The following is a 20210-nucleotide window of genomic DNA, read 5'->3' as shown; positions in this document are numbered from 1 at the left end:
CCATGAAAACCCCACTTCAGAAACGGTCTCGCAGATGGAGTAAGTTCAGGTCCTGAGGTAAGAGCCTACAGTGAGGATGTGCCCTGGATGCACCCCAGACGACCTTGCTAGAGAAAGGCAGGGGTGTGCAAGACACAGAGATGCCCAGTGGGCAGGGGGACACAGCAGGTCGGCGAGCCTACAGGGAGGGGCAGCCACGGGGACACGCACTGTATTTCTTGCAGTAGTGGGCCGCGACCTCGGAGGATGTGCAGTACCGCCTCGTCTCGAAGTTCTCGTGGAAGCTGCTGACCGCCATCCCCAGACAGTGGTTGGGCAGTACCAGGAACACATGGTCCAGGGTTCTGGAAAGCTCTTCTAGCTTGACCACTGCGCGGAGGGCACAGACCAGTAGGTGCTGGGGGTGACGGCCGGGACAACACCTCCAGGATGCATCCCTGCCCCCAAATCACGAGGCAGACGTGCCGCGGGCCCAGCAGGGCTGTATTTGGCAGAGGCGCCTGGCCCAGTGCCCACGCTGGGGCCACCCAGGACCAGAGCAGGGGGCTCCGCGTGCGCAGGACGGGGGAGGGGATCTGAGGCCCACACCTGGGATGCGCATGATGGTGACCATGAGGAAGGTGGCGACGCCCGACAGGATGTTGAATATGGTGAGCCTGGTATAGGCTGCAGCGGGCCCCGAGAAGCAGAAGTTCATCAGGTACATGAGGGGGATGATGGCCCAGCCGTATAGCATGAGCAGCAGCAAGGCGTCCGCCATGTGGCCATCACGCGTGAAGGCGTGCACATCAAAGGCTTTGAACACCACCTGCCACGGCACAGAGGCGGGTGGCTCGGAGGGCTTTGTGGCCTGGTGCTCCCTGACGACTTGCCCCCTTCTCCCCTCTGCACTTGGGGCCATCTGGGCACGTGCCGCTCTGGACGCCCCCTGCCCCCGCACGTGGGCTGGAAGCTAGTGGTGCAGAGATGAGGGGTGTCTCTAGCCATCCCCCCAGGACTGGGGCTGAGCTGCCGGTGTGCACCCCAGGCTAGCTGCAGTCAGTGCAGGGGCCCCAGGGTAAGCCCCCTGTGACGGCTGGGGAGGGGTCCCAGCACCTCGCAGTCCTCACCAGCAGCAGCAGACTGGGAACCAGGAAGGACATGAGGTCCCACAGCAGCGCGGAGAGCCAGAAAGTGGCCACACGCACTCCGCTCACGAACTGGACATGCTTGGCCTGCACGGCCCTCTCGCTGACCGCCAGGATGGAGAACGTGCTGGCCAGGAACGCCATGGCGAACAGCAGATTGAGGGCGATGTCGAATCCCTTCCGGCCCCTGCAGGGGGTAGGGGGACAGGGCAGCTCAGGGACTGAGTGTAGTCAAGTCCACGCAGCAGGGGACACCCATCGGGTCCTTGGTCACCATCCAAGGCAGGAGGTGGAGTGGCCCTGCCGCTAATGGAGGTTAAGAGAGAATGCCACAGCTGTATGTGTGTGGCGGTGATCTCAGAGCGGGGAAAAGCCCATCCCCCCAGGACAGCTCCTCTGGGCTTCTGGGCCAGGGATGGTAGTGGTGCCCCCCTGACCCCGGCCCCAAGGTGCTTGTGCCACCACCCTCCTGCCTTTCCCGAATCCCCTGAGAACTCCCACGGGGGCTCACTCTGCCCTGGCCAGACACTGCCACTGTGCCCCTGCCCCCATGCACCCCCCTGCGGCGGCTCTTCTCCCGCACTGGGTGCATTCCACATGCTGTAAACAACGGCTAGCAATGCCTTCCAGAAACCAGCACAGATGGCGTAATTCTGCTGCTTGAAGATTTCCTGTCTGCCTCAAAAAATGGCACTTTGACATCTGGTTACTATTTGACCAAAAAGAGAGAATTACGGATATACACTACGACACCGACGGGCCTTGGAAGTGAAAAAAGCGAGTCACAAAAGGCCTCTCATCATACGATTCTATCAGCAGGAGATGTCCCGAGCAGGTGTGTCCCCGAGACAGAGACAGCATGGAGGCCGCCTGGAGAAGGGGACACAGGAGCGGCCAGTGACGGCTGGGTCCCGGAACCCCCGTGAGAGTAAAATGACACCGTGGGCCAAGAGGCACACAAGAAGGTGCTCAGCACTGAGAACCACTAGGGAAACACCAAGCCAAGCCGCAGTGAGAGGCCACCTCACGGAGCTCTCGTGTCCAGCACGTGCGGGAGAGGATGTGGACAGGGGCAGCCCTCCGGCGCCGTAGGCGGGAACACACACTGGGGCTGCCGCTCTGGGAACAGCGCGGAGGGTCCGCAGAGAGTGAAAGCCTGAGCCACCAGGGGCTCCGGCCATCCTGCGTTCAGAAAACGGAACCGCTGACTGGGCGCGATGCGGGCCCTGCGTGCGGGAGGCCCCATGGCTTACAGCAGCCGAGACTGAGACGACCCAGCATCCGTCCATGGGATCAAGAAACCAGGGTCGGACTGCAGGGCAGTGCTTTCTGGCCACAACAAAGGAGGACATCCTGCCACGTGTGACAACGTGCATGGCCCTTGAGGGCGTGGAGTCAAATTAAGTACGTTAGACAGAGAAAGAGAATACTGTGTGATCTTTCTCACGTCTGGAGTCTCCAAAAACCAGCATGGAGGTCACAGACCCGGAGACCAGAGGGTGGGGGGGGGAGCAAGGCAGGTGAGGGGTCAACATGTCCAGCTTTCCTGTCAAAAACTGAGCACGTCCTCGGGGGTCATGTACAGCATGGTGACTGCGGTTAAGGTCACCGATCTGGATTAAGTGCTGGAAGCTGCTCAGAGAGATGACCTCCTCATCACAGAGAAGACTCTGGAACTACATGGGACTGGGGTGTTGACTAGACGACGGGTGGTGACGGTTTACCCCGCACCTGGAACTAACGTAACCTTGTGTGTCAGCGACAGCAAGCCTGCCGATGGCCCGTGCTCCGAGTATGCTAACAACCGTTTGGCTGTATGTCACACGTGGGTGCAGAGCTCTAGCTCCTCACACCGCGAACACGAAACAAAGGTCCCCACAGCCCCGTCCACCACACTGAGCCCACCGGGAGGGAGCTGCCCCTTTTCCATGTCCCCACCCTCCTAGGTCTGAGGGCCCCGCAGGCCTGTCTCCTTGGGGCCCTGTCAGAGCAGAGGCCCCTCCCTGGGGTGGCGTGGCTCCTGACCCCGCACTAGAGGGGCAGACAACGACCACCATATCTCTGCTTTCGGGGTAGAGACAGGAGGTTATTGAGGTGGAGGACCTCGTAGGACCCAGAGCACTTTCCAACACGGGGCAGGGGTTGGAGATGAAACTGCCACCCCATTAATGAACTGCCCTGCGTGGGGCGATGGTTCTGAAATTAACTGATTTTCCTGGGCTTCCTCTGAATGGTCCCAGAGTCTGGGAGGCTCTGTAAGTGTAGGGGAGGCTCCCCCATGCATCACAGCGGGATGAGGCCTGAGAACAGAGGTGCCATGGGGTTTCCTGACTCGTGGCCGCCTCAGGCAGGGACACCTGACCTCGCTGTGTTCTGCATCCTGGTCATGTGCTGGGACTCCAGGGAACAGCAGTCAGCAGGAGGTGGGTATAGATCTGGGAAGAGGGCATGACTGCCCTCCAGATCCCCAGGAGGTCCCCCTCGGAGACCTCATTGGACATAGGACAGGGTCCCCACCAGCTCATCTGTTACCCAAGGAAAGGGTGAGTCTGGAAGGCTAAGAAAGATGTGGGGCAGAGGTTCCTGGCCAGAACCCAGAAGCTTCCCGAAGGCAGACACTGTGCTCTATCCACCTGCATGCCCATTTGAGTGCCCCGGGGGCTCAGTCTCGGTGGAGGTCATGATGGTCAGGCATGGGGCTGGGCCGAGGGACGGGGTAGCGCACGTACTCGTTGAACTGGTCCTTGGCGGCCTGCAGGGTGTTCCGGGGCTGGGGGTAGTTGGAGACCATGATGGAGGCCAAGGGGCCACACAGCTGCTTGAACAGAAGGTTGTCCACGATGGCCAGCGCGGTGGCGGGGGAATGGTAGGCCTGGTTGTTGAACAGGGCCGTGACCACCGTCCGCTCACCCACGTCTCTGAAGGACACTGCCACCAGGCACCGCTCATTGAAGCCGCCTCCCTCCACTGAGGCCCTGAAAATCAGGAACTCCTCCAGATCACCTGGGGGACAATGAAGCGTCAGTGGTGAACAGCTCCCCAGGGCACGTACCCAAGGCATCCACTCTGAGGAGCTCAGGCCTGGAGGAAGCTGGGAAGGACAGGCTGCCTTCTCACATGGTCGGAGTCCGTGGGCCCCGGAGCAGTGTCATGGGAGGGGCGGGGCCTGAGGCTGCAGGGCTCGAGTGAGTGGGGACCCTGTAGCCACAGGAGGCCACAGGGATGAGGAGAGCTCCTCTTCCTGTCCCGGGCTGGGGGGATGCTATAGGGAGCAGCGGCGGGCCAGGGTTACATGGCAGGAGGCCAGGCTCTGAAAGGCAGAGCTGTCTCAGGTAATGGGCGCTGGGCTGGCAGGGAGGGGCTGCCCTCAGGGGCTGCGATCAGATAGGACCCCTGCCTGTTTTCCTGGTGTTCTAGTTTTTATGGAATGAAAAAGTACCCCTTCATAATCAGGAATAAAAAAAAAAAAAGATGGTTTTTAAAAAGAGTGGCCCGGGGCGTCTGGGTGACTCAATGGGTTAAGTGTCTGCCTTCGGCTCTGGCCGTGACCTCAGGGTCCTGGGATGGAGCCCCATGTGGGGCTCCCTGCTCCGCGGGGAGCCTGCTTCTCCCTTTATCCCTCCCTCTGTGTGCACGTGCTCGCGCTCTCTCTCAAATAAATGAACAAAATCTGAAAAAAAAAAAAAAGAAAACTAACAGTACCTGGGGGAGGGGGCCCAGGGAGGAGGAACGCTCCCTGGTCACCCGGAAGAACCCCAGTCGATCACTATTTCAGGTCTTGGACCGCCCCCCCGGGCATTCGGGTTCTGGGAGGCCAGGACCTGCCTCAGTCCTGCTGGCCCTCACTTTACTCCGCGGCAGATGCGTGGTGAGAGGCGTTCCCAACGCGCGTGCTGGGCCTGCCCTGAGCTCGTTGCCGGCCAGCTCCCTCCAGCATCGCTCACACCTGCTCACACCCTGGCTACCCCGGGCCTGCCTCCCTCTCTCTATAAACAGGGCCAACGAGGACACCTGCCCCCGGGACGAGGGTCACTGAGAGAACAGGGACATGTCCGTGAGCCCTAACGTCAAGAATTACAAAGGCAGGGGCCTCTGGGTGGCTCAGTGGGTTAAGCCTCTGCCTTCAGCTCAGGTCATGATCTCAGGGTCCTGGGATGGAGCCCCGCATCGGGCTCTCTGCTCTGAGGGGAGCCTGCTTCCTCCTCTCTCTCTGCCTGCCTCTCTGCCTACCTGTGACCTCTCTCTGTCTGTCAAATAAATAACTAAAATATTAAAAAAAAAAAAAAGTTACAAAGGCTTCCCGGGTTGGCCGCAGCTGCTGTTACACAAGGAAAAGAAGATGTCCCTAAATATGGCGTAATGAGTCCACACAGCGAGGTGGTCAAACCCACGTGCTTGACGAGGAGATGGACACTTTGGCGTTCCAGAAGGACTGAGGCAGGGGCACCCGAGGCTATGTCCTGAGTGCCCCAGAGCCCCTGTGTGCCATGAGAGCCTCCAGCTCCTGGGGCCTGGCTGGGTGGCAGCCAGCACCCAGCTGGGGTGCACAGAGGTGACAGGAGCGTGGTCTTGGCGGAGATAAGCGGTGACGGTGGTGGGCGGGGCTGCACACGCACCTGCCGTCACCAGGGCCCACTGCAGGGACAGCCTACGCCAGGGCATTCAGCCTTCCCCAGACAAGAACCGACTCCTGCCAAGACCCGCTGGCCAGCCAGTGTGCTGGCCAGGATGTGGGAGGGGAGCGGTGACCTGAGCCAGCCTTCCCGCACGACCCGTTGAGCCCAAGCCCAAGGCCTGCTCCCAGCCCGGGGCAGCATCCGGCTGCCACCACTGGGGACAGAGATCATTCGGGCTTGATGGGATAGAAGAAAGAGCAGTGTCCCCTCAGTGCATGTGGTGACCTGCCTGGCAAACAGAGGCCACGGAGGTTTCGCAAGTCACCTCCAATGGCCCCGAAACAGACAACCTGGGTACATGGCCACCCGGGCAAACCTGAGCCCTTGACACTGCCTGTGCCTGCCTCTGACTCTGGCCAACAGCCTTCTCCCCCAAGGGCAAGGTCTGGAGGTGTCTGTGATTGTCGTGATGGAGTGGGGGAGGGGGAGGCTTCCGAACATCCTCTGTGTGTGAGGACGAGGTGCACAGCGCCTGGGCTGAGAAGCCAGGCTCAGAGGGCGGAGCTCGGGCCCCGTGGCTGCCACTTACCCAGCACCTCCCGCGGCTCCTGGCCCGAAGCCTGCAGCATGCCCTTCAGACGCTCGGCCAGCTGCTGATCCAGCCGGGAGGCCCCTGGGACAGCGAAGGGCACGACCGTGCGGCCGTAGGCACCCAGGGTCAGCTCCAGCTTGGGGTCGTCGAAGGTCTCAGAGGAGTAGTTGACGGCCAGGAGGGCCAGGGTGACGCACGTCAGCGGGACCAGGACCTGGGCCACCACCATCTTCCACTCGCGCAGGCTGTATGCGGCCTTCTTCAGGAACATGGCCCAGAACTGCTGGCAGTGGAGGGCGAGCTGCGGCAGAGGAGATGAGCTGCCGTGGCTGCTACGCAGGCCCAGCCTGGGAACCCCGTGCAGCAGCCGCGGGCCCAGTCCAAACGCGAGCCTGGGGCTCCAGGCTGACATATGTGCCCCAAGGCCCCAGTGCTGCTTGCGAAGCTCCTTCAGTAACGCGACTCAGCCTCAGAGGTGGTTCACAACACCATGGAGGCCCGGCAGGTGCTGGGCACAGGGGGACCAGCTGTGGTCCCACAGGGGCGCCGAGGCCTCTACTCTTGCCTGGTGCCCTGCCCTTGCTGGTGGGAGGACCCGGGCGGCACTCACAAGGGAGCAGAGGGCTGCCCTTCTCTGTCCTCCCAGTGGAGGCACCAGGGTTGGAGCCTGGCTCAGCCATATGGCAGCTGTACACCTGGGCCCAGGCCCCCCGGATGCTGCCCTCTGCCTCACCAGAGAGCACGAGGCCCACGGCTAGTCCTCAGTCCACGGAGCACCGTGAGCGTCACGTGCTACATCCGCTCATCGGTGAGCAGCCCAGTGACAAAAGGAAAACAACAGCTGCCGGTTCAAACATTCCGGGTTTTCCTCCTCCATGGCATGACCGTGTGACCTGTACTCTGACCGCTTCCCAGCGAGTTGCGCTTCCTTCCGCAAGCCCTTGTCTGCCCCCGTGGACACCTAACATGTGGGGCTCAGGGGTCCCCCAGCCTCCTGCGCTCACCCCAGTGTTGAGCTTGGCGGTGGTGCACTCGTCCTCGATCAGGGAGCCTACGCCATTGGTCGGGTCCATGGCTCCACACAGGTGGCTGTCCACGGCCCAGTCACTCGCCCGCCTCTCATGCTGGTACTGCAAGGCAGGGAGCTGGATGGCCTGGATGTCCATGCTGCTGTCCACCAGCTTGCCGACCCTGCGCCGAGACACGAGAGGCCTGGTCACCGCTTGGCTGTCCCCGCGGAGGAGGAGGAACATGCCATTGGCTGTCCTGGCTAGAGTTTCGTTCCCTCACTGGTTCATCAACATGTGCCCCAGACACTGGGCACCGTAGTCGAGCAAAGTCTGGCAGAGACAGACAACCAGACAAGGGACCTGCTCTGCCCACAAGGACCCCGCCTCCCTGGGAGACGGGCCAGAGCCAGCATTCACAGCCAGGGCCAGGCGTGTGGGGGGGGGACAGGCAGTGAGGCCGGCAGGCCCCTGGGTGCTGGGCCACAGGCTGGCCTGGGCCACCCTGGTGCCCAAGAGTGATCTCAGCCATGCGCACTCGCTGCCCTGTTGCCTGCTCTAGGATCTGCCCAGGATCCTCAAGGACAGACACGTACCTCGCACTTCCTTTTGTACATCTGGTTCTTAGCACTCTGTCTGCCAAATACGCCCTCAAGACAAGCCTGGCAGATACGTTTGTTGTCCCTGCCCGCGGTTCTGGGCCTCCGCCTGTCCAGGCCCCACCTTCATCCTGGACAGACACTTGCTCCAGGAAGGGGCCCCGGGGATGCTGCACATTCCCCATGAGGAAGGACGGAAGTTTCCAGGGCCTAAGCTCAGGGGCCCTCTGCTGGGTGAGTGCCATGGGGAACTTGGGGCCCTGCTTGCAGCCGGCTGTCCGGCCGCCCGTTGGGGGGTGTTGGGTGTGACGTTAGCCAGGCATGTGCGCCTGTCTGTCGGAAGTGTATGTCTACTGACCGAAGGAAGACCTCTTCCATGGTGGTGACGGAGGCCCCAAAGCTGGCAACCCCCAGCTCCTTCCGCTGCTTCTCCAGCTTCGAGAACAGACCTTCAAACCTGGGAGCAAGACCCGGAGTGAAAACCACATCTTCAACCACACAAGTGCCTTCCGAGGCAGCTTGCTTCTCTGTCTGGGGGAACAAAGGGACCTCCGTCCTTGCAAAGCCACTGCAAAAAACCCTGCGGGCTTGGTGTCCTCCTTTTCTGTCCCCATGGGACCTTCTACCCGGGGTACCTGGGCCTGTGGGGGTGTTCCATAGTACCGGTCCACGTGAACTCACAAAACAAACCCAAAGGCCTGTGGGGTAACACTTTGTAGGAAAAATGAACACAGGGTGAAGGTACGACCCATTGCACACCAAGTTTCTGCGTGGCAAACAGAGCCCACAGAACTAGCCAGCGACCAACTGCAAAAAACTACAGCAAAAAATGGCGGATGTTAACATGTCGAACACTCTGATGGATAAGTGAGCAAGGGACAGAACACACACACCGTCCAGAGAAAGCAGCTCCTGGAGGCAACGCGCTGTGGTCTGACCCCACCGCCTGCTAGCAGGAGCGGAAAAGCCCAGCTTCGCCTGCCGGGTACACAGGTGTTTAGGAAAACAGTGCTGGACGCTGAGGCCGTGGGGTAGCGCAGTCCCCTCCCACCCTGCTGACAGGGACGTCAAACACGCCTCCTTTCTAGGAGGGAACGGGGTACAATTTACCCCACCACTGGGATTCTAACCTAAGCGGGGCTCACTGGAGGTTCAGAGACCTTTCTAGAAGAGGATTCACTAGCATGTTTTCTGGGGGAAAATCATAAGCATGGAGACACAGCACAGACACTGATGATGTCGTGGTGTAACTGGGTCAGGGAACCCATATGAATTTATTAAAGCTCTACCCGTCACCTGGGCTTGTGGCAAGATTAAAAGAACTTTCCAGATTTATACCTACATTTTCTTAATGTGAGTCGGACTTTGGTTGTTACCCCCCCACACCAGGACTCTGCAGGACGCCAAGCCTGACACCAGGAAGATACACAAGTACAGGCCTCACAGGAACTCGGAGCGGCTGCTGTGCATGCCCGACCTGGGGCTGCGGGGCACACACACTCTCCCTCCAGGTACAGGACGGTCCGCCGGCTCCGCAGCACTGGGAGGCCTGCTTGCCGGGCCCAGCAAGCGGGTTTGCCCTGTGCTGTCACAGGTCCCTGCTGGCAGAGCCCGACATGGACAGTGGTAGGGGGACTCTAAGCCTGGAGCCCCAGAGGCCCACGGAGCCCTCTCCTCCACCCCGTGTAGGCCCCAGTGCGCACCTGTGTGTGCTCTCCTTGGGGAGCACAAAGGACAGCTCTGCGCCAGCTCTGCTCTCCAGCGTGGCAGTGGGGACGTGGTGCTGCACCAGCCGGGAGATGGCCTCGGGGTCGCAGTGAGGCTCCTTCACCAGCGTCATGTGGTAGCCTGCACCTGAACACCAAGGAGGCTGTCTCCCCGGGGCCCGGGCTCCCGACGAGGGCCGGCTCATGGGGCAGGGGCTGGAGAGTGGAGCCTCTGGGTGCCCACCGGCCTGAGGGCCTGGCCTCTCCACCCTCTGCTGGGCAGAGATGCCAGAGGACTTGGGGTGGGGGTTGCTGTACAGCAAGGACACGAGGCCCAAGCGGGACTAGACTCCAGGCTCCAAGTCTCAGAGGCTGTGACAGGAGCTTTCCCTGAGACCTGTGCTCCCTGCTTTCTCTGCCAGGGAGCTGGGACCATGGCCATCCTCTCTGGCCTCCCTCCAACCTCCCTCCATCCTGAGGAGGATGCGGCTGGGTGTCTGAGGAAGGGAGCTTGGCTTCTGTCTTTGCTCTCTCCTGTGGGCAGGACCCAGGTGGACCAGCCATGCTAGACTGTGTCAGACTGCCCTCGAGAAAGGAAGCCATGCTCATGTGGCAAACAACGCACTAGCCACCGGCCCTGGACATGCCACGGGCCGCTGGCTTGAGAGCCTCTATGCTACCGAGCGTGGCCTCTCCAAGGGCACCGCTGGTCTCTGCGGCCTTGGCGGGCACTTGGCTACTCTCCTTACCTGTTCACAGATGGACATCATCCTAACCAGCTCAAGACTGTCTGCACCTCGCTCCCCGCTCCTGTCTCGGGGGCCCTCCAGGGAAGCAAACTGTCCCCGGGCCAGGGCCAGGGCCCGTGGGGAAGGGAGGGAGGCCGGCCGGCTGGCCCGCCCGCGCCACTCACCGTACTTCCGCTTGAGAAACATCGAGGACCCGCAGCACTGTAGCTCCCCCTTGGCCATGATGGCCACGCGGTCCCCCAGCAGGTCAGCCTCGTCCATGAAGTGCGTGGTCAGCAGCACGGTGCGGTCGCTCTTGTGCTGCTGCAGGAGGTCCCAGATGGCCCTCCTGGAGAGGGCGTCCATGCCCGAGGTGGGCTCGTCCAGCATCAGCACCTGCGGGCAGAGTGGTGGCTGCTGGGGGTGGGGGCAGAGCAGGGTCGCGGGCCAGGGCCGGCTGTGCAGGAGGCCCCATGAGGCTCCGGTTTGGGAAGATGTAGCCGTCCCCATGCTGGCCGGGCCGCTCTGCCAGCGTCCGGGGGCTGCATCCAGCCCGAGCCCAAGAGCCAGGTGGCCGTCCCCGTGCATGGCCTCCCGCCCGCCTACCTTGGAGCCCGCTATGAGGGCGATCCCGATGGAGAGCTTGCGCCTCATGCCCCCGCTCAGGAACCGGCTCAGGGTGTCCTGCTTGTCCTCCAGGCCGAGCACGTGCAGCATCCGCTGGACTTCCTCGGGGCACTTCCGACGGGACAAGCCCTTCAGCTGCGAAAGTGGGGACGGAGAGGTCCGACAGGGGCTCCCGCGGGGGCGAGGGGCTGGCCCGTCCAGTCCGCGGGGAGCCTGTCCTCAGCATCGTCCCCTTTCCTCCATGAGTGGCACCTGGTGGCCTCACATCCCTCCCTGCCCCCACTGCAGGTCCGCAAAGGCTTCTCAGAATGGATTCTGCTGGCTGGGGATGGGGGCTCACGTCCTGGGGCAAGAACATGCAGGCCATGGAGCCGGCAGGGCCCCAAGTCCGCTCAGCTGCCAGCTCACCTGTGCGTAAAAGCGCAGGTGTTCTGCGACCGTCAGGTTGTCAAACAGCACATCATGCTGCGGGCACAGGCCCAGGCTCTTGCGGATCTGGACCATGTCCTGTGAAATCTCATACCCGTTGATATACGCCCGTCCGCTTGTCGGGGGAAAGAGACCTAAGGGAAAGCAGAAGACCCAGAGGTATGAGTGCAGTGTGGACACCCACTGGTCGGCTCTGGTGTGCCCCGGGTCGCTCCATTCTCCCAAGCAGCCTGGTCGAGGTCACCTGTGAGCCTGCTCCCGCCTCGGTGGGTGCACGGGCCTGTGGCGGGGCTGCTGGGGCAGAGGCCGTGGCCCCTCACCTGTGAGCATGGAGAGAGTGGTGGTCTTCCCTGCGCCGTTGTGGCCCAGAAGCACCGTGATCTGCCCCTCATACAGGTTCAGGTTCAAGTCTCTGACGGCCACCTTGCCCTTGTTCCCCACTCTGAACACCTGCGGCAAAGGCAGAGGGAGCCCTGGACTGTGGGCCCCGCCCCCAGCTGCCCTCAGGAATGCCCCCGGCTTGCCTGCCGGAGGGTCTCAATCAGTGCAGAGGTGGGGAATTTTGGGCAGGGTCTGACCGGAGGCCATGCTGCTCCCAGCCACTCTCAACATCCCCTGACCCAGGCAGGTCCCCAGTGTCTATCCCTGTGCGGTGAGCACAGCTAGCGTTTGCTGACTCAAGCCTGAGTCCCCCGGGGCCTGGGGATGGAGCCTGCAGAGTGGCTGGTGCCCGGAGACCTGGTCAGAGGGCAGCCACGGGTGTCCTGGGGACAACATGGCCTGGGGGATGGTCACTGGCTTGGAGAGAGCCCTGAACAAGGTGGCACGTCCTGTGGCACGAGGTCCCCGTCCCTGCCCAGTCCACAGGGGGTGGCACCTTGGTCACATGCTTGATCTTGATCCCAGCTACCAGGTCCTCCGGCTCCGCCTCAAAGTACTCGGTTCTGAGCACCTTCTCTGGGTCATCATCTTCCTCTTCTTTTCCCAAAACCGTCTGCGGGTGCCCACACCAGTACGAGGGCTAGGATGGAAATCAGACCTCTGATGAGCAGCCGATCATTTTGTGTGTGATGAAAGCCAAACCTTCACTGACACGCTGAATACAGACAGGTCACGGGTCCTCTGTACCGCGAGGCCAAGGCCACAGAGTGGCCCCGGGGGCACAGGGCTCCTCCCTCCTCTATCCTGGGGAGGCTCAGAGCCCCTTTCCTGACCTGCCGTCTGGGCACATGGTCCCTGGCAGCCTTCCCGAGTACAGACAACGTAATCCAAAAAAATAAAACTCACAAATGCAAATAGGTAAAAATCTAAAAGTATATTTAAAAACAGATCCATACGTTTAGAGTTAAGATAGCTAAATTAGGTTAAAAGGAAAAAGATAAGTTCCAGGCATCTTTACAGCATGATCCCTTTCTACAGACACAGGCGAATGTGTGTGCTACGCACGTGTGCAGAAAAACAATCCAAACAGGATCAGCCCAGTTCATCTCGGGTGAGGGGATTGTGTGGGAATCATTTTTACTTTGTGGGCAGAAAAGCTAGGGGGATGTCTGTCTGAGAGGAGGCCACAGATGTGGGGCGTGCTGGTCCCGTGACAGCAGCACGAGCCCTTCTCGCACACCCTGGAGTGCAGTGCATGCTCCTCTCGGCTCGGGGCGGGCCTTAGGGTCTCTGGGGACACACGGCTCACTGACTGCACGTGGGACGGGGTCGCGTGCCAGGGACTAGAGGGGCCCGGAACACGTGCGGAGGGCACCCCTCCCCCCCGGAGGTGGCCAGTGTGCGGAACTCACCATGATGAAGAAGTACCAGGGCTGGGGCACGCCGAACTCCCCTGGGAGCACCGCCTCCACATACCAGGTCACCAGGCCGTAGAGGACGGAGTCCAGCAGCAGCATCCCCAGCACTTGCCCAAAGGAGAAGTTGTCATCCACATTGACGGGACTCAGGAGGTCTCGCCACTGGACACCCACGCCTGAAAGACACAGCACGACCCACATACTCACCCACGCGTGTGCACATACACTGTACATGCCTACTCACGCACAGATACAGGGATACGTGTGCATGATTCGGGGAAGTCCCACGCGAATAGTGTATATTCACTACAACTCTTTCCAAAAATCACAAGCACTTGAGGCACAAGTAAAGCTCGACTTCTAGTCCCCGCAGGTCTTGCCTTCCTTTGCATTTGGAACATCACAGCCCAAATGGGGCCTGCGGCCTCCGCACGGCCAGCTACCCTCTGTCAGCTCTAAAGAGCTGTCTTTTGGTCTCGGTCACTTTCAAACGACCAGAAGTTTGCCTATTTTCAAGTTTTGCCTCGGTCTTGAAGACCAAGAGCTGCCCTACAGTTAGGTTCTTGGTTAACAGCTTTTATGAAAGTGTTCGAACCCTGGAAGGCCCAGTGCATTGAAAAAGTCTACATTTATCCCACACAGCTAAACACAGAGACAGACGGTTACAGGCCAAAGTGCGAGAAGACACCACCACAGGAGAAAACAACTCTAATGAAAGATAAGGCCACATGGAGGATCCGCGACCTCCCTCCTCCCACAGACCCATGCTAGGAAACCACAAGAGCCAGGGCTATGAGACACGAGACCATGAGACCACGCAGCCCGAGACAGAGAAGCCGGGTAGCACAGGGCCCAGTGCCCGCAGACGCGCAGGTCCGTCCCCACACGGGAGAGGCTAGCACAATGTCAGGGCCACACAGAAGCTCACGCTCACCCTCTTGCCTCTTCTCGGTGGCGACAGCCCTCTCTGCCCCTCTGAGGTCATCCCCAGAGCACCGCCAGCAGGTGGGCTTCCCCATGGAGGCCTCTCTACCCTTTAGAGCAGTAGGCTTGACCCCACCCTTGAAACCGAGCAGGTGGCCCATGTACCAGTGACGTGTTTTATTCAACCCTTGTGATATTTCATGAAATCAGGAAATTTCATGAAAATCACAAAAACAGTGCTAGGCTGTGATTCCCACTCACTGCACAGGGAGGCACCCGTTCCGGCACCTGACCAAGAGCAGGGGGCGGGTCAACTCCCGCAGACTCTGAGGCCAGGGCCTCACTGTTCTGAGCACCCCAGGTGCAGGCAGTGGCTCACTGAGGTATCAAGCAGGTCCTTCACGGGACACAGGTGCTCACGTCTGCTCCCGGGCAGGAGCTCAAGGCCAGTGGTGGCCATCGCCACGCTGGGTACATTAGTGCTCTGTCCTCTGAGAGTCTGGGTCTGGGCCGCCTCCCCTGGGACTCCTGCTGCACCTCCCATCTGTGGGGGCAGGAGCCTCCCCACCGCAGAGCGCCTGTCGTCCCCTGCCGTCCCCTGCTCTGCTCTGTGAGCTGTCCTGGAGCCACGCGCTGGAGACGGCCCTGAGCACGCTCCCTTGTTGCTCAGTTGGCGAGGGCTGCTCATCAGAAGGAAGAGACTCACCTTTCGCTTCAAATTTCCCTATGAGCTGGGCTCCCATTGCCATGGCAACGTTGGACAGGAGACAGGAGAGCAGCTTTTGGCTGAGAGTCATCCAGTTGTATCGGGGAGCAACGAAGAAGTACGGGATATAGGTGAAGAAGTAGAGGAAGCCCCCTATGGCGGCTGCCATGTTGGCTACGGACAGAAAGAAGAGACGTGTGCTGAGCGCGGGGGAGCGCCCGGCATCCGCCACTGTGCGGGGACGCAAGCCCCAGGGCTGGTGGACCCCAGGCTTGGCCGCTCCTCTTGTCATGCGCATGCTCTGCAGGGACCCTGACCTCACCTGGGGCCGCACGCCCTCCCACCCAGGCGACCCCCACACGGATGTCCCCAGCCCTCTCCTGCAGACTTTGCCCTGACAAAGTACTGCGGACACAGCCCAGCCCAGCCTAGGCCTGCTTCTCACCACGTCCATCCGCTCTCACTCATCCGTTCCAAGACAGGTCCTGTGGCCGGCACCGGGGCATCTGTCACAACCACACACACGAACCCCTCCCCTCCCGGAGCTTGCAAGCCACCAAGGACACAGAGGGTAACAGAGCAGAACGGAGTGTGCTGGGTAGGGACAGTCCCGGGCAGAGTAACAAGGCGCAGACAGGGGCCAGGCATCCCCTGGGCTGGGGCTGTGACAGTAGCCAGCAGGCCAAGCACAGCTCTGACTGGAAGGTGATGCGTGGTACAGGCGTGATGGGTGAGTCGGGGAGAACGGCCTGGCTGTGGTTCGTGCCGGCAGCCCTCAGGTGCTCTGAGCTTACAACCCCTCTATGGACTTAGAAGTGATCGAGGACATCAGAGAACGTGTACTCGCGTGGGTCATGCACACGCACACACACGTACCAGTTCTTACCGTACAGCAACCCAGTACTAAGAAAATGTAAAGATTTTTCAGAACAACAAAGCCACTTTAAGTTAACATAAGTATTTTCATGAAAGTCAACTATATTTCCGGCAATTTAGCGAGGAGAGTGGCACTGTGCTCCGTGTCTACATGCCTCTGCAGCGTCTGGTTTAAGGGATTATGGCTGCTCTGTGGTCGCCCTGTCGTGGTACGCTGTTTGGGGCCTCACACGGGTTCGCAGCTGGACAAGGGACAGGCACGTTGACAGGCTTCTCAGACACGCGTGGGTCTTCCCCCTCGATAGAGTCTTTCAAGCACCACGCCCCAGGCAGTCGTCTCTTAAAGGCCGGGTACCTCGGGGACCCAGGCTGACCCAGGAACCTCTCACACTCTGCAACGTGCGAATCTGCTTTGCACTTCGAAAGGGTTACTCCTTGGACATGATCTCATGGCGTGCTGTGTTGATCATGTGGAACGTAACTTGTTGACTCCGCAGACCCTCCCAGAGTGGACACAATTTATCGTACACACGGAAATATCACGTTGGCTGATCGGAGCTCCAGTCTCCTAAGAGGCTAAGTACTAGGTCGCCATCGAGCTCACGATGTTAGGCTCGAGTTCGTAAAATCCTGTTTTTTGCTTGAAAGCTAGGATTTCACAATTGACATCAGATACTGTCAGGTGCTCTTAAAAGACAGCTCACGTTTGAGAAATATGCCTGCCAGACACTCAGATGTGAGTAATTATCATCCGAGGCTCATTCTTTTGAGTGAAATGCTGTCCCAGGAGGGAAGTGGCTAGTTTAGCTGACAACTCGGCCACGGCACACAAGACACGGCACTCTTCCTGAAGACAATTATCACCCTTGAGTACGCAACCAAGCACGTTACATGAACCTCCTGTTTCATCCCACGGAACATTTGAAAAGTATGCTTAAGAGTCAAGGTTTAACAAAATCAATAAATTTTTGCTGCTCATCAAGGACATTTCTGAGTGACGTTGACACTTGTTTGTTGTTGGCTTGCTGGAGTGTGTGCAGGGATGGCTCCCAGTGCAGCTTGGGGCCTGTCTTGACTGGTGCTCAGAGGCCACAGTCTTACCTGCCTTTGCTTCTGGGCCAGTCCGTGCACACATCAATGTGGTAGAAAAGGCAAACAACATCTGGGTATTCTTAGAAAAATAGTGTGTACTTTGCGAACCCTCCTAAGGATCTTGCAGATCCCCAGGAGGCTGTGGACCGCACTGTGGAAACCTCTGACCTGGCAGAGGAGAGAGCGCTAGAAGGGGGTGTGCCCAGCCTAGAGCAAGGGGGCTGGGCAGGGCCACGGGTGAAGGCTGTACCATTCCCTCCGTTCCTTCCGAGTGAGACCGATGGTCAGGGGAAGGATTGAGTGGAAGAGTGCCGGGTTGTGGAGGCACACACTATGGACTGTGCCCAGAGCTGAAGCGTGGCAAGGGCAGACACTGAGAGATAGGTCGAAGCCACCACCGTGAACCCAGCCAGTGACAGTGGCTGGGTGGGGCAGTGGAAGTGGTGGGAACATGAGCTGCAGGTCTGATTTGACATGGTGTAGAACGTGAGAGAGAGAAGGATGTCAGGGATGATCCCAAGGTGTTCTGGTGAGAGTGGAGGAAAGACCGGGTGCTCCAGCAGAAACAGGGGACGGGCTTCTGGCGAAAAGGTCAGGGAGTGGTGGTGGGCACAGCTGGGTGTGTGCACGCTGAGCATCTCAGGGAAGTTGTGTGTGAGTGTGAGTGTTGGGAGAGAAGCCTCAGCTGGGGCTTGCAATCTGGGGATGGGCCACATGTCCAGAGTCCTCCGAGGAGAGGCAGGTGACAGGAAACTCAGGACTGCAGGATCAGGGAGCCGTGGATGTAACACGAAGAGGAACATATGAAGAGCTTCCACCGAAAAAAGGGGGATGTTTTCCCCCAAAAATGGATGAAGAAACAAGAGTAAGTGGATGCGTACAAGAATCAGCTAAATACCCGACAAAAGAAAAATATGGCCTGAGAAAGGAAGGCTCGGTAGATTCTAGAACATTTTAGAACATACACGGTCAATGAGACAACCAGGGAGCTGGAAGACAGCTGTGAGGAAGTCACACAGACTCAGCACGAAGACTTCTGTGAGTATGAAGGGGGGGCTTGGAGACTCGAAGGACAGATACCGCCTCACCGCCAACCAGGACGGCTGCTATCTGAGCTCAGCCCCTAACCAGGATGTGAGGAGCGCGGCGAGGGAGTGGAGCCGCCGGGCGCTCCAGGCGGGAATGTCAAGTGGAAACAGCCCGGCAGCTCCTCAGACAATAAACGCAGGGCCAGCACGTGACCCGGCCATGCCACTTCTGGGTACCCCCACACCAGACCAGAGGGTCTCAAGGTCATGCCGGCATGCTCATGTTCACAGCAGCCTGACTCCAGGCGCTGAGCTGTGCACACGCGTGTGTGGAGAGGTGGGAGGACGAGCACAAGCGCCCCATCCACACAGTAGGAGGAACCCTGCTACGACGGGGATGAACCCCGAGGACAGCAGGTTCAGCGAGAGAAGCCAGCCACAAAGGGACGCACACTGTGGGAGTCCACTCGTGCTGGCTACTTAGCATGGCCACAGCCACACAGACAGAAGGAGGGATGGGGAGTCAGGGTTTAGGGGGACACAGCTTCTGTCTGGGAAGACAGAAGAATTCTGGGGTGGGGGTGGGCACGGTCATACCACCCTGTGGGCACGCTTGCTGACACTCAACTGTGCACTCAAGGACAATGACGATGGCCCACTGCTCTGTGTGTGCTGCCACCACAGAGAAAGAAAGACAACGCAGGACAGAGCCAGAGGCTCCAGCTGAGTCTAGAAGACAGTGTGGAGACGGCGGAACACAGGGTCTGGTAGATGTGGGAGCGAAATTGTAAGGAACTGAAACAAGATCTGAACCCTCGGACACCGCTGGTAAAAGAGGGAAAAGCACACTCCACTGGGGTGGGAGGCACACCTGTGGCCACAGTCTCCAAGAGCTGCAGACACACGCCCACCCACAGGGACACGCCCAAGTGTGGAGACACGCCCACCGTGGGGACACGCCCACAGCCTCCTGGTCTCTCCACAATATGTAGGTGGGAGAGCAAGGCTAGGACGGCTCTGGACACACACAGAACAGGAGGAACAGCTCCCCGAGCTTCAGCTTCAGAACGACTCAGGCCTGCGCCACCCCGCGGGTCTTGTCAGAACACAGCTCCCTCCAGCCCACCGGGAGGAACCCCCGGGGTTTCCCGGGCTGGGGGTCCCTGGGGTGCCCCGGTCCTGGGGGTGGGCTGGCTCACCTTTGCTGAAGAATGTGCTGACCATGAAGCTGAAGGAGATGGAGGAGGTGGCAAAGCACAGCAGGAAGACCAGCACCAGCGAGGGGTCGCTGTGGGTGAGCACCGCCACGCCCTTCTTCACCTGTGTGGCCCGGGAAGCGGGGATAAGACCGGGACACCTTAAAGGTCGCCCGTCTCCAACAAAACCAGCGAGGGTGGGAGAAGGGCCGACGCACTCTGAAAGCCCTGAGCCAAGGCTGGGGTTGCCCGGGGTGCTGGGCCCGTCCACGCTACCATCACGTTCTCCACGAGGCCACACTCACCTGGACACAGAAGAGGAGGGTCACGAAGGAGACGGCCACGAGGAGGAAGAGGAAGAACAGGAGGAACCAGGCGCTCCAGTGCAGCCAGCTGCTGAGCCCCATCATGCGCATGTATTCCTGGGGAGAGGGCCACATGCACATGCTCCGACATGCCTGCCCCTGTGGTCTGGAGCCTGTGCGTCTGTACGGATGCCCAGTGTCACCCGTGGGCCAGGAGGGAACGACAGAGGGACAGCCTGGGACCCAGGCTCAGCACGCGCCAGGCAGAAGATGCGGTCCACCTGTGCTGTCATCCCTTGCCCTCCTCCTCTGTCTCCTTGGTCTTAGGTGCTGGCCCCTGGGCCAGGCTTCCGGCTCCCAGCAGGATGAGCCCACCTCGCCCCTCACCCAGCGTGCTCCCGCCCTCCACTCAGATTCAACCATCACTGAACATCTGCCACGTTGGTTTTACCCACGAATCTGTGGGCATAAATGTTTGCTTCTGAGCCATTTCACATCTGCTGCTGACTGCATTCACGTCACCACTGCGCCACCGTCACGTCCAGCGCCCACGCGGACAGCACCCTGTCCCTCTCCCAGTCCCTCTCCCGGCCCCCGGCTTGCCGCAGCTCACAAGCCCCCGTGATCACAGATGTGGCACCTCCGAGAATATTCTAAGTGTCGTGGCTGCTGCCAAAGGAAGAACTTCAAATAAAATCTGGGTCATTTTGGCAGCACTGCCAACATGAGTTTATGGGTGACTCTATTGCACAGCTGTGCTTGGTTAAAGCAAGCTGTGCTTGGTTAACGACCCCTTCCATACCCCTTAACCCCCGTCCCCCTGGGCCTGGCGGTGTGGACCCACGGCTGTGCT

At 60.0% G+C, this 20210-nt stretch overlaps 1 protein-coding gene across 5 annotated transcripts in view; it reads right to left on the bottom strand.

The window, feature by feature from the left end:
• ABCA3 (ATP binding cassette subfamily A member 3) overlaps positions 1-20210 on the bottom strand; it is a 38776-nt gene that overhangs the window by 5164 nt on the left and 13402 nt on the right. For all 5 annotated transcript variants that reach the window (XR_006604382.1, XM_045072221.1, XM_045072220.1 and 2 more), the window contains exons 9-25: positions 19358-19474; positions 19056-19176; positions 14861-15034; positions 13225-13406; positions 12309-12452; positions 11752-11881; positions 11411-11565; positions 10982-11137; positions 10561-10771; positions 9645-9795; positions 8300-8398; positions 7340-7526; positions 6333-6636; positions 3857-4130; positions 1110-1314; positions 589-808; positions 211-369 (exon numbers count right to left, since the gene is read on the bottom strand). Coding sequence is in view for 4 of the 5 variants with exons in the window: in XM_045072221.1 (XP_044928156.1) it covers positions 211-369; positions 589-808; positions 1110-1314; positions 3857-4130; positions 6333-6636; positions 7340-7526; positions 8300-8398; positions 9645-9795; positions 10561-10771; positions 10982-11137; positions 11411-11565; positions 11752-11881; positions 12309-12452; positions 13225-13406; positions 14861-15034; positions 19056-19176; positions 19358-19474 (2989 nt within the window). In the remaining variant the exon portion in view is untranslated. The remainder of the gene's footprint in view (positions 1-210; positions 370-588; positions 809-1109; positions 1315-3856; positions 4131-6332; positions 6637-7339; positions 7527-8299; positions 8399-9644; positions 9796-10560; positions 10772-10981; positions 11138-11410; positions 11566-11751; positions 11882-12308; positions 12453-13224; positions 13407-14860; positions 15035-19055; positions 19177-19357; positions 19475-20210) is intronic.

This window comes from Mustela putorius, unplaced genomic scaffold (assembly GCF_011764305.1).
Source record: "Mustela putorius furo isolate JIRA1106 unplaced genomic scaffold, ASM1176430v1.1 tig00004007_pilon_pilon_pilon, whole genome shotgun sequence".
Taxonomy (NCBI): domain Eukaryota; kingdom Metazoa; phylum Chordata; class Mammalia; order Carnivora; family Mustelidae; genus Mustela; species Mustela putorius.
The sequence above is the reverse complement of the archived record's forward strand: the minus strand, read 5'-3'. Positions and strand labels throughout refer to the sequence as shown.